Source organism: Amphiura filiformis, chromosome 9 (assembly GCF_039555335.1).
Source record: "Amphiura filiformis chromosome 9, Afil_fr2py, whole genome shotgun sequence".
Taxonomy (NCBI): domain Eukaryota; kingdom Metazoa; phylum Echinodermata; class Ophiuroidea; order Amphilepidida; family Amphiuridae; genus Amphiura; species Amphiura filiformis.
The window spans coordinates 966851-986197 of NC_092636.1; the positions used below are offsets into that span (position 1 = coordinate 966851).

General features: G+C 37.2%; 1 protein-coding gene across 1 annotated transcript in view; it reads right to left on the reverse strand.

Annotated features, from left to right (window-relative positions):
• The window catches only part of LOC140160450 (uncharacterized), a 39332-nt gene extending 21514 nt beyond the window's left edge, over positions 1–17818 (reverse strand). The window contains exons 1-2 of the mRNA XM_072183686.1: positions 17653–17818; positions 16681–17557 (exon numbers count right to left, since the gene is read on the reverse strand). Of these exons, the coding sequence (XP_072039787.1) occupies positions 16681–17557; positions 17653–17818 (1043 nt within the window). The remainder of the gene's footprint in view (positions 1–16680; positions 17558–17652) is intronic.
• Positions 17819–19347: the final 1529 nt, after the last annotated feature.

The following is a 19347-nucleotide window of genomic DNA, read 5'->3' on the forward strand; positions in this document are numbered from 1 at the left end:
ATTTAATACAAAAGGAACAAAAGAAAACTGAAACAAAAGAACTGACAAATAAAATGAAAGTTATGAAAAGTACAGAGAAGCAATAACTGAAATAAAAACTGCTTTAAATAACGCTTCATTGAAGAAACTGTGTTGTCTCTTTGATTCGCTTGTTGGAATCTTTTTGCGCCTTGTATAGGCCAGTTTGTCACTTTTAAAACTGGACCTTCGTCTATTCAATTGCTTGTAACTTTACTTCTTAAGGTCACATTAGATTCAATGTGGTGTCATAATGTGCAGGATTAGAGAGTACATCTATTAAAAAAACAAATTTACCCCAATATTGTTCAGATTTGAAATTGTGATTATTTTTCCAAGTGTAAGGATACTTTATTGGCGCAGTATAGAATGAAGATGTTCAGTGTGTATTCGGAATTACATGTATATGTCTTGCTTTATTACAAGGATCTAACAGAGACTGTCAGTTTCATCGGAAGGATGGACCCAAATATGTCAGCGACCAGAGTTAATTTTTTTATGACTCCCCTATCTCTGGTTGAAAAACAATTATGACCACTTGCACACATGCAGCCCAAAACAAATTATTTAAACCGGTCTAGAAATTTAGTTTATTTGGAAGGAATTGGCGCGCAGCGCGAGGAAATGTTGATTGCAACTCTAATTTGACCAATTATTAAATGACACCCAGCAAACACAAAACGTTTGACAGAAAACGTTTAAATGTCGGGTAATAAGAAAAGGTGTAAACCGTTTTAATAACATTCAAAATTATTTTTGAAAACTTGCTGCAAACTATTATTCTTATCCTATAGCCTACAGGAAATGTTCAAGTGTTGGCAAAATAATTTGCAAAATTGTTTTCAAACAAATATTTTACAACAACATCTTGACAATATTCTAAAAATGTTTTTGCAGTGTTTTTTTATGACCGTTGTGTAGCCCGAAATTTAAATGTTATTAACCGAAACACGTTGATAACCCGTTTATAAGATTTTAAAAACAAGCAATTTGATATTTTATGACCCTACACTGCAAAAAACAGCAGAGCAACACTTAATAAACACTTGATCACTTTAATGCCTAAGGTTTGTACAGTAAAGGTATAGGGATATGAATTTATAAACACTAAAACACGTAAAATATGAAGATGTTTCTGTTTTTAACACAAGATAGTGTTAAAAATGACAGCCCGAAAACAGGGGGGGGGGGCCGAACTACAGATCATGTTTCTAAAGGAAAGCAACACATAGGAATTGTTATGCCAATCGCTGGCAATAGTCCGCACGGCCATTTCGGCATAAAATTAATATTCTGATAGTATGTGACATAGCTACTCATGTGTATTGTGGAACAAATTTAGATGTCATGGTAAATCGAACATAATAGTGTTGACAATGTTTGCAATGTGAACGTTGTGCAGCAATATTGTCATTTCTAAAACGCATTTTACCTTCACAAAGCTTCCTTCTCTTGTGAATAATGTAGACCCCCCTAGTGCATTTTTTCAAGCTGCTTACAATATAAAATTACAATAATATTATTACAATATCAGGTGGCACGAGTAAGCAGTAACATAACATAGTATCAATTACATTGAAAGCAATGGAAAAAGTACATTTTTAATCACAGTAAGTGGTGTAATGTATATACAAAACAATGGGTGTTTGTGTTTTTCGTTTCTTTGTTTAGTTTGGGTCGAGATACTTGAAAGAAAAACTATTTAAAATCCAAACTACCCCTGTGGAAGTAGACTATGCCATAGTTGATTTTTGATAAATAAAAGCACGTTATTAATCATGATGAAAGCATGCATTGAACTCGAAATTATACTGATATTTATTACATTAAAATACTAGTATAAAATTGTTATGAAAAAGTTTATATAATTATATTTAGTGACAGTAAAAGTAAAGTGTACGTAGGCTTATATTATCGAATGCATCATATGTCATAATTATATTGGCACTTCAATACTGAACAATTCTGATTTTAGAATCTACCAGTTTATTAATCGCGAAAGTCCGTGTTAAAATATTGGGAAGCTAACAAACAGAGGGAGTACGGTGACTGAAAAGATCAGCTGTGAAAATCTATCAATTGTGCACACATGAATTAAATCAGAGTTTTAAGCTTAAATACAATATCCAGAGTATGCACAATGTGCAAGTGGACTACGGAGCAGTCTACTGTGGAAGATGTTGGAAATATCTGCCATGGGGTGTATGAATTTCAAATGGAATGAACACATAGGCAGTTCCATATCAATTTTATACACCCTCTGATAAAGAATCAACCATGATCTATCACAGAGGGCGGGTGAGTTTCTAATAGAGTTGGTTAATGCGCTAGTTCCATTTGATAATCCAAAAAAACAAGCTATACATGTAGGCCTATAATTAAGAAGAGTGCAGTGATTTATAGTGCGCTGCACAGGCACAACGCCTAGACGTTGATCCACCAGCCTCAGCACACTTTACAGGTGTCAGGCAATGTCCATAAATATTATGGCAATAACACAATGTTGGTAAAACTTCATTAATATTACCATGCAACGTAACCATGTTGTTGGTAAGACTACATCAACGCATTAAAACAATTAATATTGCGAATGAATAAACGGTTTATACGTGTTGGGAATAGGTATCAAAAGTAGTTTTTTTTAAACTGCCATCTTTTTGAACTGAATATTTCAGAGAAACCATTCTCCGTCATCAGTGATGTGATGCTGTTTGTAGACTGACCGGTGATTCTCTAGTGTTTCTATAATGTTGACAATGTACATTAATATGCAGTGTACCCGGGTGTTTGTAAAACTACATTAATGATGTCGTGGAATGCAACTCAAGTGTTGGTAAAACTACATTAATGCTATTATGCAATGTAACCCGAGTACATGACTCCTTTCATCCTCTGTTAGCAGACTATGATAGCATTATTGCTGCTATCTTCTGAAGACAGCTCACATCTGATAGCATTATTGCTGCTATCTTCTGAAGACAGCTCACATCTGATAGCATTATTGCTGCTATCTTCTGAAGAAAGCTCACATCTGAAATCATTAATGCTGCTATCTTCTGAAGACAGCTCACATCTGATAGCATTAATGCTGCTATCTTCTGAAGATAGCTCACATCTGATAGCAGTAATGCTGCTATCTTCTGTAGACAGCTCACATCTGATAGCAGTAATGCTGCTATCTTCTGAAGACAGCTCACATCTGATATCATTAATGCTGCTATCTTCTGAAGACAGCTCACACTGAAAACAAAAGCTTGTTTTTCGTTGTGTTCTACTAATTTAAATTAGTAAAATAAACTGCTTGAGCGCATTCTACCAATTTTTACGATGTCTTACGATATATGTAACTAAGCGGACGTATGCAAGACTCGTAAATGAAGGAATAATAGTTGTTGAGTGGGTCCTACCAATTGGATTTGGAAGTTCTACGACAATGCAACATTTAGTACAGCATCGATAATTCGTAAACCCTGTCATCGCAGCATTTACGAACTCGTTGTACCATTTGGTTTTACAAAGCTCTGGTGGTTTTACGATGTTTTAAACATTCCCGCTGTTTCGATCATGTGTTCTGCACTCGACCACGCTTGCAGACGACTGACCGAGTAGCGGTTGTGCAGCGACAAACTTGAAGGTGAAAAACTATGCTAACAGGTAATATTTCAAGGTATTTCTTTCAAAATGAGCACTAGATATTGTATTGATGGTGTAAGCTTCTTTTCTGTATGATCAGAAATGCTGTGCCACATGTACATTGTGGTCGTAAAGACTAAAAGTCACGATGCTGTGTCACATCGCATGTAAGCTTAAAGCTACATGTATAAGCTTACATGCGATGTCACGCAGTTATGACTTTTAGTCTCTACGACCACAATGTACATGTGCACAGCATTTCTGATCATACAGAAAAGAAGCTTACACCATCAATACAATATCTAGTGCTCATTTTGAGAGAAATAACTTGAAATATTACCTGTATGCATACTTTTCCACCTTCACAACCATCGTACATCACATTTGTACAACTGATTCGTTCCGCCAGTCAAACGAGTTCTAATCTTTGTTGAGCCTGTCCAACTAACCAATATTAGTTAGTTGAGCCTGTCCAACTAACCAATATTAGTAGGATGAGACATCGGTTTTACGATCCTATAGGTTAGTACGGCAGGTTTGAAATTCGTAAAACCCATGCCGTACTAATCATTTCGTTGGTAAGGCACGTTAGTTAAGCATGCCTAACCAATATATAGCATCGCTTGTCATGCCGTACAAATCATTGATTAGTAGAACGAGACATCGTTTTTACTAACTTTTACTTAGTAGAACTTACGACATTATGTTTTCAGTGCACATCTGATAGCATTAATGCTGCTATCTTCTGAAGACAGCTCACATCTGATAGTATTAATGCTGCTATCTTCTGAAGACAGCTCACATCTGATAGCATTAATCTTGCTATCTCCTGAAGATAGCTCACATCTAATATTATTAATGTTGCTATCTACTGAAGATAGCTCACATCTGTTAGCATTAATGTTGCCATCTGCTAAAGACAGCTCACATCTGATATCTTTAATGCTGCTATCTACTTTAGTCTAGATAGCTCACAACTGATAGCATCCTGAAGATAGCTCACATCTGATAGCATCAATGTTGAAGATAGCCCACATCTGATATCATCAATGTTGCTATCTACTGAAAATAGCCCACATCTGATATCATCAATGTTGCTATTGTTACGATTCGTACTGACTCAAGGCCAAAATCACCTTTTACCCGAACTCACACGAATGCACAACACAAATACACTGTTTGATTAAGCTAACAAAATCTAAGTCTTTGATTGAAAACAAAGTATGCTTGGTACATATAACAACAATATTGCATAAACAGTAAAATCACACAATCAATTTTATTCTATCGGTACTTAACCAGCGGTCTTCTTGTTGGTGATCCTAAAGTTCTTGCAATGTTCTGGACGACTGATGAAATATATCCTTATCCACTTGTCCTGCGAAAATCAGCGAAGTCCAGTGTACACTTGCGTTTATAAATATCCTTACGTATGAAATCTTCACACGAAAATGATGTTGCTTGCTCCTATTACTTATCTTCTTGCGCTGCTTTCTCCACAATATATCTCCTTGCGCTGCTTTCTCCAATAATGGTGTTTCTTTCACCAATCACTCTTTTTCCAGGGAACAGGTTTCTTTAACACAGCTCCGCTGTTTTTGACAGATGCGTGGTCTTCACAAACCCAACAAACTCCAGCAATTCGACAGAAGAACTTTAATCCTTTGATGAGGAAGAGCACTCTTGTATGCTCGCAATCTCCTTCGTTGCTGTATTAAAATAGCTCAATTATTGGCTATATAAACTGGTTAAAATGTACTTCTTTTTTTGAAGCACGAAGACCATCACACACATGTGGAGTCTACAATCTCCCATGACATTCTGTCATCAGCAAACTCAAGCTCTCACATTTTTATACTCCAGAAAACCCAAGATCTATTAATAAACCATAACTTCATTCACATCTTCACAGATGATGCAAGCTTGGGATTTCCCAAGATTATTTATACACATTAACCTTTTGCTTTACATCACTTCCTGAGTGTTTTTCTCTATGGTGCAATAATGCTGAACTGGGGATTTCCAAGTTCCAAACATAGATCTGACTTTGATTACAATACTTTGGGGGGAATTCCAAAATGACTTTCCACACCATTATCTTGCACGTGCAAGGGGGTTTCCCATCTCATGACATACTTTCAGATTGTAAACAAAGTTAAATCATTAATTAAATTACTCAGGGCACATCACACTATCTACTGAAGATAGCCCACATCTGATATCATGAATGTTTCTATCTACTTAAGATAGCTCACATCTGATATTCTGAAGATAGCTCACATCTGATATCATTAATGTTAATATCTGCTGCAGATAGCTCACATCTGATAGCATTGCTATCTACTGACGATAGCTCACATCTGATATCATTAATGCTGCTATCTACTGAAGATAGCTCACATCTGATATCATCAATATTGCTATTTACTGAAGACAGCTAACATCTGATATCATTAATGTTTTAACATAAAATATCTGCTGAAGATAGCTCACATCTGATAGCATTGCTATCTACTGACGATAGCTCACATCTGATATCATTAATGCTGCTATCTACTGAAGATAGCACACATCTGATATCGTCAATGTTGCTATCTACCGAAGATAGCCCACATCTGATATCATTAATGTTGCTATCTACTGAAGATAGCCCACATCTGATATCATCAATATTGCAATCTACTGAAGATAGCCCACATCTGATATTATCAATGTTGCTATCTACTGAAGATAGCCCACATCTGATATCATCAATATTGCTCCCACATCTGATATCATCAATATTGCTATCTACTGAAGATAACACACATATGATATTATTAATATTGCTATCTCCTGAAGACAGCTCATATCTGATAGCTCACATCTAATAGCATTTATGTTGCTATCTACTGATAGCCCACATCTGATATCATCAATGTTGCTATCTACTTAAGATAGCTCACATCTGATATTGTGAAGATAGCTCACATCTGATAACATTAATGTTCCTATCTACTGAAGACAGCTAACATCTGATATCATCAATGTTGCTATCTGCTGAAGATAACTCACATCTGATAGCATTAATGTTGCTATCTTCTGAAGATAGCTCACATCTAATAGCATTAGTTGCTATCTCCTGAAGACAGTTCACATCTGATAGCAGTAATGTTGCTATTTTCTAAAGATAGCTCACATCTAATAGCATTTATGTTGCTATCTACTGGCGATAGCTCACATCTGATAGGATGTATGCTGCAATCGCCTGAATATAGCTCACATCTGATATCTTTAATGCTGCTATCTACCCTAGATAGCTCATACATGATAGCATCCTAAAGATAGCCCACATCTGATATCATGAATGTTGCTATCTACTGAAGATAGCCCACATCTGATATCATCAATGTCGCTATTTACTGAAGATAGCCCACATCTGATATCATCAATGTTGCTATCTACTGAAGATAGCCCACATCTGATATCATCAATGTCGCTATCTACTGAAGATAGCCCACATCTGATATCATCAATGTTGCTATCTACTGAAGATAGCCCACATCTGATATCATCAATGTCGCTATCTACTGAAGATAGCCCACATCTGATATCATCAATGTTCCTATCTACTGAAGATAGCCCACATCTGATATCATCAATATTGCAATCTACTGAAGATAGCCCACATCTGACATTATCAATGTTGCTATCTACTGAAGATAGCCCACGTCTGATATCATTAATGTTGCTACCTACTGAAGATAGCACACGTCTGATATTATTAATATTGCTATCTCCTGAAGACAGCTCATATCTGATAGCTCACATCTAATAGCATTTATGTTGCTATCTACTGATAGCCCACATCTGATATCATCAATGTTGCTATCTATACTGAAGATAGCCCACATCTGATATCATCAATGTTGCTATCTACTGAAGATAGTTCACATCTGATATTATTAATATTGCTATCTCCTGAAGATAGCTCACATCTGATATCATCAATGTTGCTATCTACTGAAGATAGCTCACATCTGATATTATTAATATTGCTATCTCCTGAAGATAGCTCACATCTGATGGCAGCATTGTGTTCTTATTCGGAAAGCAAAAGTTTATCACAACATCAACAAGATCAGAAAGTTACCAAAACTTGAACCAGGTAAATCGCACAGGGAGATACGTAACCTTGCCAACATGAATAAGGTCGAGAACACTGTTCATGTCCACAACTTGATCCTACAAATTATAAAGCGGTTGCCAATGAAATAAATACCCAGTTTCTCTCAGTCTCAAACAGCACTCAAGCTGGATGATCTCTCTGCATACTTGCCTGTAAAGATCCACCCCTATCATTCAACCCTGTGATATTTATGGTGATCTTAAGAAATTATCTGCTTCAAAAGCAGGAGGTCCGCCAAGAGTTCTGAAAGAATTTGCCTATGAACTTAGTAAGCCTGTTGCAGATATTATTAATTCTCTCAGGCAAGGTAAAGTAAAGTACCCTCTCAGTGGAAGGAAGCTAATGTTGTGCCTATTCCAAGCAAACTCCCCCTTCCATTGACAAACATATGCAAATTTCTCTTACTCGTGTAGCCAAATGGGTTCTTGATGCTATTCAGTCTTGCATTGATCACATCAGACAATATGGTATATAATCAGAAGAAATGTCAACCACCCACTGCCTCATTGATGTTTACCATCATATGGTTTCTGGAGCTGAAAGGCTGGTAATGTTAGCACTATTGTCCTTACGGACTATACTAGAACCTTCGACATGATAGACCAATGATTTGCTGCCATCAATTCGTTGAAGACTCCCCTGCAATTGTGGAGTGGGTGATTGACTTTCTTTCCTCCCGTAAGCAAAGGGTTAAATACAAGCAAACCTTTTTTTGAATGGGTTACTCTCTCTCTGGCGGAGTTCCACAAGGTACCAACATGGGTCCTATAACCTTTCATGCCATGATCAATGATGTCCAGCATACAAACAATAGAGTCTGGAAATACGTTGCGTTGATGACCTGACAATAGGTGAAAAGCGAAAATCGGTGCAATCCAAGAGAATCTTGATGCCCTGTATGAGTGGTCTAAGAGCAATAAATTGAAGTTGAATCCTTCAAAATGTCAGGCCATGCAAGTTTATATTGGTAAGAAAGCTACCCCACATGTAGATCTTTCCATTGATGACCATAAATTAGCTGTTGTTGAGAAGGTTAAAATCCTGGGTGTTATGATCCAAAACAATTTATGTTGGGATGAGCAAGTTGATTCCATGTATGCGACGGCCAATCGTAAACTCTTCATGCTCCACAAACTGAAGGTAGCATCTCTCTCACCCGATGAGTTGTTATTGGTGTACAAGGGGTACATCCGCCCTGTTTTAGAGTATACTGCCCCACTTTGGCATTCTGGTCTTACTACTATAATCAGGTGGTCCAGCTTGCGAAAATTCAGAGACGTGTTTGCAAATACATCCTTAGTAGAAAGTATACTACCTATGCAGATTCCTTAGCTACCCTCGAACTAATTCAAACGTTGTCTGAGAGGAACAAAACATCTGCAAGGAATTTGCCCTGAAAGCAAGCACGTCTATGAGGTTCTCACCCTGGAGTAATTATCAATCCCACATGACTCTCAGAAGACAACCAAAAGTTGAGTCTTTTAGATGTAGGACTAACAGATTTCAATACAGTTCCCCAAGCTCCTAAAAGCAATTTATTTAGTGGTTTTTTGCCAGTCATTTTTTGATATTGTTCCAAATTTAGTCAAGTGCAATTCTAATGTGTTCTTATTTATTTTCATGTTTTTAATGTTTGAGTGTTTATTATGTATGTATTTTTCATAATGCTATTTTTAATGTAAATGTCATGCAATCCAGCCGTTGGCTGCTATGTGATTACAATACAATATACACTGAACTTATCTTCTGAAAACAGTTAACACGTGATAGCATTATGTTGCCATATCTGCTGAAGATAGCCCACATCTGATAGCATTAATGTTGCTATCTTCTGAAGACAGCTCACATCTGATAGCATTAATGTTGCTATCTTCTGAAGATAGCCCACATCTGATAGCATTAATGTTGCTATCTTCTGAAGACAGCTCACATCTGATAGCATTAATGTTGCTATCTTCTGAAGATAGCCCACATCTGATAGCATTAATGTTGCTAACTTCTGAAGACAGCTCACATCTGATAGCATTAATGTTGCTATCTTCTGAAGATAGCCCACATCTGATAGCATTAATGTTGCTATCTTCTGAAGATAGCCCACATCTGATAGCATTAATGTTGCTAACTTCTGAAGACAGCTCACATCTGATAGCATTAATGTTGCTAACTTCTGAAGACAGCTCACATCTGATAGCTCACATCTAATAGCATTTATGTTGCTATAGCTGACGATAGCTCACATCAGATATCATCAATGTTGCCATCTACTGAATATAGCCCACATCTGGCACCATTAATGTTGCTATCTACTGGAGATAGCTCCCATCTGATATCATTGATGTTGCTATCTGCTGAGGGTAGCTCACATCTGATTCAGAGGATGATTTAAGCACTACCCAGCAAGTCTTGCGGTTAGCATAGCTGTGTGAGTGAACACGACACCACTGCCCGCCCACTGCATACACACGTGCATGGTTAAATTTGAATTTGGACCGATATATTTACAATAAAAACACCTTCAAAAGGTTGGTCGATTTCACATTTTATGTTATCTACAGAAGTTGTGAAGTATCCTTCATGCATACATCACTTTAGATCTGAAATCGACCAAGTAATAATGACACACACACAATTCTAAAACAACATCTTTTGCACAGAATTCAATGGGATTTGAAAAGTAAAGTGGCAGTTGAAACTCTAGTGATAACACTTTTACAGTGCATGATGGGGCTTCCTTAAATCATCCTCTGCATTTGATTGTTGTGTAAAAGTCTTATCTCAACTTGTATTCACATTAAAATAGTAATTTTATTTATCATATTTAGCAAAACAAACACGCATTTTCCGTCAAAGAACACGAGTTGTTAATAGATATACTTCAATCATTAAGAATTCACAATTGTCATAGCTACATATTTTCATTGAGTGCCAAGCATGTCTTGCCCACGCTGTTTCAATTGTAGAAACCCTATAGGTGATGGTTGTGAGAGTCCGTACCTGCCACCACGGTATACAATTGTATATGCCGCCATAGGTGAAATGAAAAATTGCAGAAGCCAGCTATATTATACGAAGTATTCAATTATCGAAGCTACCAATTTGTTAATTTCAATTTATGTTATTTTATGTATTCGTTGAAGATAAATCATGGTCCTTTAAATTCGAGGAGACAATGAAACAAAATAATAAATTTCAAGGAGAGTTTAGCCTCAGAATTGTTACCTATTATGAATTGAATTTGATTTTAAACATTTATTAGAAATTATTTTGATTATGATATTTCCCGTTTCTTGCAGACATTGATGCCTAAATGCTTTGAAGTTGAGTCCAAATAATACTAGGAACACGTAATAGGTATTGCAATTGAAAAGAAAAACCATGTAATTTCTTCATCCTTTTGTCTTGCAGACGACAGCAATTTTCAATATAGCCTCAGAATTGCTATATTATGAATTAAATTCGATTTTAAACATTTAGAAGAAATTATTTTGATTATGATATTTCCTATTTCTTGCAGACATTGCTATGCCTAAATGCCTTGAAGTTGAGTCCAAATAATGCAAACAATAGGCATTGCTATTAAAACGTCAACATGCCATCTCTCCATCCTTTTGTCTTGCAGACGACAGCAATTTCCAATATGTTTAGTTATAATTCTGCATCATCAATACAGTATCATCAATAAATGTTAATGTTTTCTGATACTACTAGATCTAAGAGTGTGAATAAATCGTCCTTACTATGCACACGCATGTAAATAAATCCTCTATGTATATGCTAGTTGATACGGTACCGTACGTACGTACACGAAGAAGTAACCATTTTGTGACACCGATAGTTTTCATCTCGTGCCTGCCCAGATTTTAAATGCGGCACAGAACAATTTAATAGATTTGAGATTTTATGACCATTATTTGCAATTTGAAAAGGTAAAATACGGAAATACCAACGTACCAAATTCGCTATTCTTTTCGAGATGGTGTGCCACCTTAACAAAGAATCGCAAATATTGCATTACAATTTCTGTACTGAAACGCATATTAAGCGCTAAGGTGCTTTATTAAACATCCAATGTGCATAATGTGTGAACATTTACGGAGGACAAATACAATTTACGGTGGGGAAAATATGTATGCAAATATAATTTTCATCGGCAAAAAATGGATTTTGACATTCTAAAATTGGTTAACCTTAAGAGCAATGACATTTTCAGAGAGCAATGCTAAGACAAATGTGTATTAACATGACCTTGGCAGTACAATTAAGTAGTTCCCCTTTCGTTATGGTCGTCATCAGGGTTCCCATATGAGAATCAATCAGATAATGCAAATACACAAACCTATGACGAACTTGAACTTAGTATGGTCATGTGTGTATAATATTTATTTCAAATCGGACTGTGTGTCGGCCGCCGCTGTTGAGTTTTAGTCAGTCAGTCGGTATAAAAGGGCTGCCCCGGTCGCGCCGGGCACATCGTAAATCTCAGCTCCCATTATTCAGTCAAATAGATTAGCAGCATAATTTATGCCTCGACGGCGCTTTTGCTGACGTCATATGTGACGCAATTGGCCCCTGGCTTCAATATTACGAATGACATAGGCTATTTATAGGTAGAAGGTCGTGGCGAGTTCCACTGATGAATTACATAACACCATGTAAGGCACAGATGGACAGAGCAGGACCTCTTTTTGTAATTTATTGCATGTGTATACGTACTGTAAGATAGTATTACAATTAATGATAAGATCACCTCATGGCGGAGGCATAGTGTTACTTCTAGGATAAAATTATCTCAAATACAATATCAGGCTAAGTGTTAATTTTCAAGAAATGAAGCTCAAATTTATTATAACTTTATTTGAAGTGTACGCGATGGCCGGATTTTAAACTAAATGTTGCACAGCAGGGTATTCAATACCCAGAATGCATCTGGGGATTAATTACCCAAGGTTCAACTGGAACGATAAAATAAGAAGTCACGTTTGTTTAGTGGCTTATTTGCCTAGATTGGTCCTTAAGGGGCACACGTTTAAAAGTTGAAATGTAGTTCTTAACCAAAATTTTGATTTTTCATTCTCAGGACTACCTGCATTTCTGTTCGATGAACATATATTATAACAACATTTCTTACATACAATAATACAACAAAATGTATATACGTATAGCAAAAAAATAATAATTGTATATTCATTATTTATGGTGTATTATAATTATGAGTCTTGTAATTTATGGCAAGTGCCGGTATTGGTAAACCTACACTAGTGTTACCCGAAGCGCAAATGATACGCATCTCCCTGAATATGTTATACGTATAGCGTGTCTCGCAACAACTACTGCCGTGACCTTGACATGAAAAATGCACCACCTAGGGTTTCTTCTTTCTTCGGTTTTTTCTTTCTCTCTCTTTCTCTCTCTCTCTCTCTCTCTCTCTTTCTCTCTCTTAGCGACCATCCATCCATGATTTGATGTCAACAACATGTATAATCTAATATTACAGCGCAAAAGGCAAATGATGTTATGTTATTCTTGAACCATTTTATTATGTAAATAACGAGCCCTTCATTAGGTAACACCCCGGTTTCAGTAAACCCACACTAGTGTATCCCGGAGCACAGTAATCGATGCACATCACACTCAATGTGTGATCTACTGAGAAGCGCGTCCTCAAGTAACTGTAGCAGTGACCTTGAAATGGTGCATTGGTTACAAATAGTGGCGGGGAATAGTATGTAATGTATTACTCCAGTATCTAACATCATATCTGACAATAACGATATTGTCCAACTTCAAACTATCATGCATTAGCACATTAAGTTTGGTTAGAATCAACAATCAAGGGCACCTATATATTGATAAACTACAGAGGAGTTACAAAGAGGCAATAGTATATAAATTTAAAATAGAGCTGCATTAAGGGGGTACTACACCCCTGTGGTAAATTTGTGACTATTTTTGCATTTTTCTCAGAAAATAATAACACACTGGTAACAAAAGTTATGTATATTATTGGGGCAAGGGATCCAATTACTACACTGAAATTTCAGTAACTCAAGACAAGCGGTTCAGCATATATGATAGGAAATGAGGTACATCCTAGCGGTACCTTATTTCTTATCATAAATAACTGATACTTATTTCTTATCATAAATTACTGATACTTGGGTGCTCTTGGTAATACTAATGTAGTCTTACAGATACCTGGGTGCTCTTGGTAATACTAATGTAGTTTTACTGATACTTGGGTGCTCTTGGTTATACTAATGTAGTCTTACAGATACCTGGGTGCTCTTGGTAATACTAATGTAGTCTTACAGATACCTGGGTGCTCTTGGTAATGCTAATATAGTCTTACTGATACCTGGGTGCTCTTGGTAATACTAATGTAGTCTTACAGATACCTGGGTGCTCTTGGTAATGCTAATATAGTCTTACAGATACCTGGGTGCTCTTGGTAATACTAATGTAGTCTTACAGATACCTGGGTGCTCTTGGTAATGCTAGTGTAGTCTTACAGATACCTGGGTGCTCTTGGTAATACTAATGTAGTTTTACTGATACTTGGGTGCTCTTTGTAATACTAATGTAGTCTTACAGATACCTGAGTGCTCTTGGTAATACTAATGTAGTCTTACAGATACCTGGGTGCTCTTGGTAATACTAATGTAGTCTTACAGATACCTGGGTGCTCTTGGTAATGCTAATATAGTCTTACAGATACCTGGGTGCTCTTGGTAATGCTAATGTAGTCTTACATATACCTGGGTGTTCTTGATAATGCTAATGTAGTCTTACAGATACCTGAGTGCTCTTGGTAATACTAATGTAGTTTTACTGATACTTGGGTGCTCTTGGTAATACTAATGTAGTCTTACAGATACCCGGGTGCTCTTGGTAATACTAATGTAGTCTTACAGATACCTGAGTGCTCTTGGTAATACTAATGTAGTCTTACTGATACCTGGGTGCTCTTGGTAATACTAATGTAGTCTTATAGATACCTGGGTGCTCTTGGTAATGCTAATATAGTCTTACAGATACCTGGGTGCTCTTGGTAATACTAATGTAGTCTTACAGATACCTGGGTGCTCTTGGTAATGCTAGTGTAGTCTTACAGATACCTGGGTGCTCTTGGTAATGCTAATATAGTCTTACAAATACCTGGGTGCTCTTGGTAATGCTAATGTAGTCTTACAGATACCTGGGTGCTCTTGGTAATGCTAGTGTAGTTTTACTGATACTTGGGTGCTTTTGGTTATACTAATGTAGTCTTACTGATACTTGGGTGCTTTTGGTAATACTAATGTAGTTTTACTGATAGTTGGGTGCTCTTGGTAATACTAATGTAGTCTTACTGATACCTGGGTGCTCTTGGTAATGCTAATGTAGTCTTAAAAATACCTGGGTGCTCTTGGTAATGCTAATGTAATCTTACAGATACCTGGGTGCTCTTGGTAATGCTAGTGTAGTTTTACTGATACTTGGGTGCTTTTGGTTATACTAATGTAGTCTTACTGATACTTGGGTGCTTTTGGTAATACTACTATAGTTTTACTGATACTTGGGTGCTCTTGGTAATACTAATGTAGTCTTACTGATAACTGGGTGCTCTTGATAATACTAATATAGTTTTACTGATACTTGGGTGCTCTTGGTAATACTAATGTAGTCTTACTGATACTTGGGTGCTCTTGGTAATACTAATGTAGTCTTACTGATACTTGGGTGCTCTTGGTAATACTAATGTAGTCTTACAGATACTTGGGTGCTCTTGGTAATACTAATGTAGTCTTACTGATACTTGGGTGCTCTTGGTAATACTAATGTAGTCTTACAGATACTTGGGTGCTCTTTGTAATACTAATGTAGTCTTACTGATACCTGGTTGCTCTTGGTAATACTAATGTAGTCTTACAGATACTTGGGTGCTCTTGGTAATACTAATGTAGTCTTACTGATAACTGGTTGCTCTTGGTAATACTAATGAAGTGTTACTGATACTTGGGTGCTCTTGGTAATACTAATGTAGTCTTACTGATACTCGGGTGCTCTTGGTAATACTAATGTAGTCTTACTGATACTGGGTGCTCTTGGTAATACTAATGTAGTCTTACAGATACTTGGGTGCTCTTGGTAATACTAATGTAGTCTTACTGATAATTGGGTGCTCTTGGTAATACTAATGTAGTTTTACTGATACGTGGGTGCTCTTGGTAATGCTAATGTAGTCTTACAGATACCTGGGTGCTCTTGGTAATACTAATGTAATCTTACAGATACCTGGGTGCTCTTGGTAATACTAATGTTTTCTTACAGATACCTGAGTGTTGGTAATGCTAATGTAGTTTTACTGATACGTGGGTGCTCTTGGGTAATACTAATGTAGTCTTACAGATACCTGGGTGCTCTTGGTAATACTAATGTAGTCTTACTGATACCTGGGTGCTCTTGGTAATGCTAATGTAGTCTTACAGATACCTGGGTGCTCTTGGTAATGCTAGTGTAGTCTTACAGATACCTGGGTGCTCTTGGTAATGCTAATGTAGTCTTACAGATACCTGGGTGCTCTTGGTAATGCTAGTGTAATTTTACTGATACTTGGGTGCTCTTGGTAATACTAATGTAGTCTTACAAATACCTGGGTGCTCTTGGTAATGCTAATGTAGTCTTACAGATACCTGGGTGCTCTTGGTAATTATAATTTGGAGTTTTCATATTACAAAACCAAACTTTTGAACACTGACCTGACAGTTTCGTATGTCTTGGACGACATACTTCCTCAGAGTGATTGGTATCCCATCATCCTCTTAGCTGCTGGTAACACAGCTCCATCCCCAGGGGGCGTGGTCTTGAGGAGAGGGTCATACACGTGACTGAGATGATAGGCCCCATCGTCTCTGTTCATGACGGCAGGACCTCTTTTGCGAATCCATATTGATTCTCTGATGAAGCGAGTACTCGCATCACACTCCTTCTGTAACACTTTTGTATCGTCCCAGTTTATTACATGATTCTGTTGAATAGCATGATCTGCTATGGCTGACTTGCTTTGTTCTGTGACAGACTCTTTTCTGGTCTGGCGCGTAAAGTTCTTTTTGCTCCTTTCCAATTTTTCTGTTTCTTTCTGATGTTCCTTCAGCCGGGTGTTCAATTTTCGGCCGGTCTCTCCCACGTAGGTGCTGTCACAGTTTTGGCAAGGTATTTCATAGATACAGTCCGTTTTATCAAGCGAATCTATTTTGTCCTTCGGGTGCACCAAAAGCTTCCTCAATGAGGTGTTCGGCTTCATGGCGGTGGCAATGTTGTGCTTCCTAAACACCCGATTGGCTCTCTCAGCCACACCTTCCACGTATGGTATAACTACCAAACCCTTGGTTTGTTGCGACGGGTCTTTGGTTTTAGTTTTGGAGGATTTAGCAGGTTTGTCTCTGATCTTCTTTTTGACAGATTCAACAGTCCACTCTGGGTAGCCGCACATCTTCAATGCCTTCTTGATGTTGTCTTTCTCTTTTTGCCTGTCTTCTGGTTCTGTGACGATCTTGTCCATTCTATCAAGTAATGTGCGAACTACCCCCAGCTTGTGATATATGGGGTGGTGGGAGCTAAAGTTGAGATACTGGTCCGTGTGGGTGGCCTTACGGTAAACCAGTAATTTGACTGAGCCATCCTCTTTTCTGACGATGAGAGTGTCTAAAAACGGGATGCGACCCTGTTCTTCCTTCTCGTAGGTGAACTTTATACTGTCTGTTGGATCAGTGTTATTGAGATGGTCGGTGAGGTTGTCAACTTGATTGTCTTTCACTATTTCAAGGATGTCGTCTTCCACAGCCTGGGCTTACACTCTATGGGGGCGGTAGCGATGGCTTGCTCTTCTAAGAATTCCATATACAGATTGGCTGTGATTGGAGACACCGGGCTGCCCATGGCTGCACCAAATAATTGTCTGTATATCTTGCCCCTAAACGAGAAGTATGTTGTGGTAAGCACAAAAGCAAGGAGTTCCATGACATGCCCCCCTGGGGATGGAGCTGTGTTACCAGCAGCTAAGAGGATGATGGGATACCAATCACTCTGAGGAAGTATGTCGTCCAAGACATACGAAACTGTCAGGTCAGTGTTCAAAAGTTTGGTTTTGTAATATGAAAACTCCAAATTATAATTATCTACAAACCTGATGAATCTCTTCACATGCTCTTGGTAATGTTAGTGTAGTTTTACTGTGCTTTTGGTTATACTAATGTAGTCTTACTGATACTTGGGTGCTTTTGGTAATACTAATATAGTCTTACAGATACTTGGGTGCTCTTGGTAATACTAATGTAGTCTTACTGATAACTGGTTGCTCTTGGTAATACTAATGTAGTTTTACTGATACTTGGGTGCTCTTGGTAATACTAATGTAGTTTTACTGATAACTGGTTGCTCTTGGTAATACTAATGTAGTTTTACTGATACTTGGTTGCTCTTGGTAATACTAATGTAGTCTTACAGATACCTGAGTGCTCTTGGTAATACTAATATAGTTTTACTGATACTTGGGTGCTCTTGGTAATACTAATGTAGTCTTACTGATAACTGGTTGCTCTTGGTAATACTAATGTAGTTTTACTGATACTTGGGTGCTCTTGGTAATGATAATGTAGTCTTACTGATAATTGGTTGCTCTTGGTAATACTAATGTAGTTTTACTGATACTTGGTTGCTCTTGGTAATACTAATGTAGTCTTACTGATACTCGGGTGCTCTTGGTAATACTAATGTAGTTTTACTGATAACTGGTTGCTCTTGGTAATACTAATGTAGTTTTACTGATACTTGGTTGCTCTTGGTAATACTAATGTAGTCTTACAGATACCTGAGTGCTCTTGGTAATACTAATATAGTTTTACTGATACTTGGGTGCTCTTGGTAATACTAATGTAGTCTTACTGATAACTGGTTGCTCTTGGTAATACTAATGTAGTTTTACTGATACTTGGGTGCTCTTGGTAATGCTAATGTAGTCTTACTGATAACTGGTTGCTCTTGGTAATACTAATGTAGTTTTACTGATACTTGGTTGCTCTTGGTAATACTAATGTAGTCTTACAGATACCTGAGTGCTCTTGGTAATACTAATATAGTTTTACTGATACTTGGGTGCTCTTGGTAATACTAATGTAGTCTTACTGATAACTGGTTGCTCTTGGTAATACGAATGTAGTTTTACTGATACTCGGGTGCTCTTGGTAATACTAATGTAGTTTTACTGATAACTGGTTGCTCTTGGTAATACTAATATAGTTTTACTGATACCTGGGTGCTCTTGGTAATGCTAATGTAGTTTTACTGATAACTGGTTGCTCTTGGTAATACTAATGTAGTTTTACTGATAACTGGTTGCTCTTGGTAATACTAATATAGTTTTACAGATACTCGGGTGCTCTTGGTAATACTAATGTAGTCTTACTGATAACTGGTTGCTCTTGGTAATACTAATGTAGTCTTACAGATACCTGGGTGCTCTTGGTAATGCTAATATAGTCTTACAGATA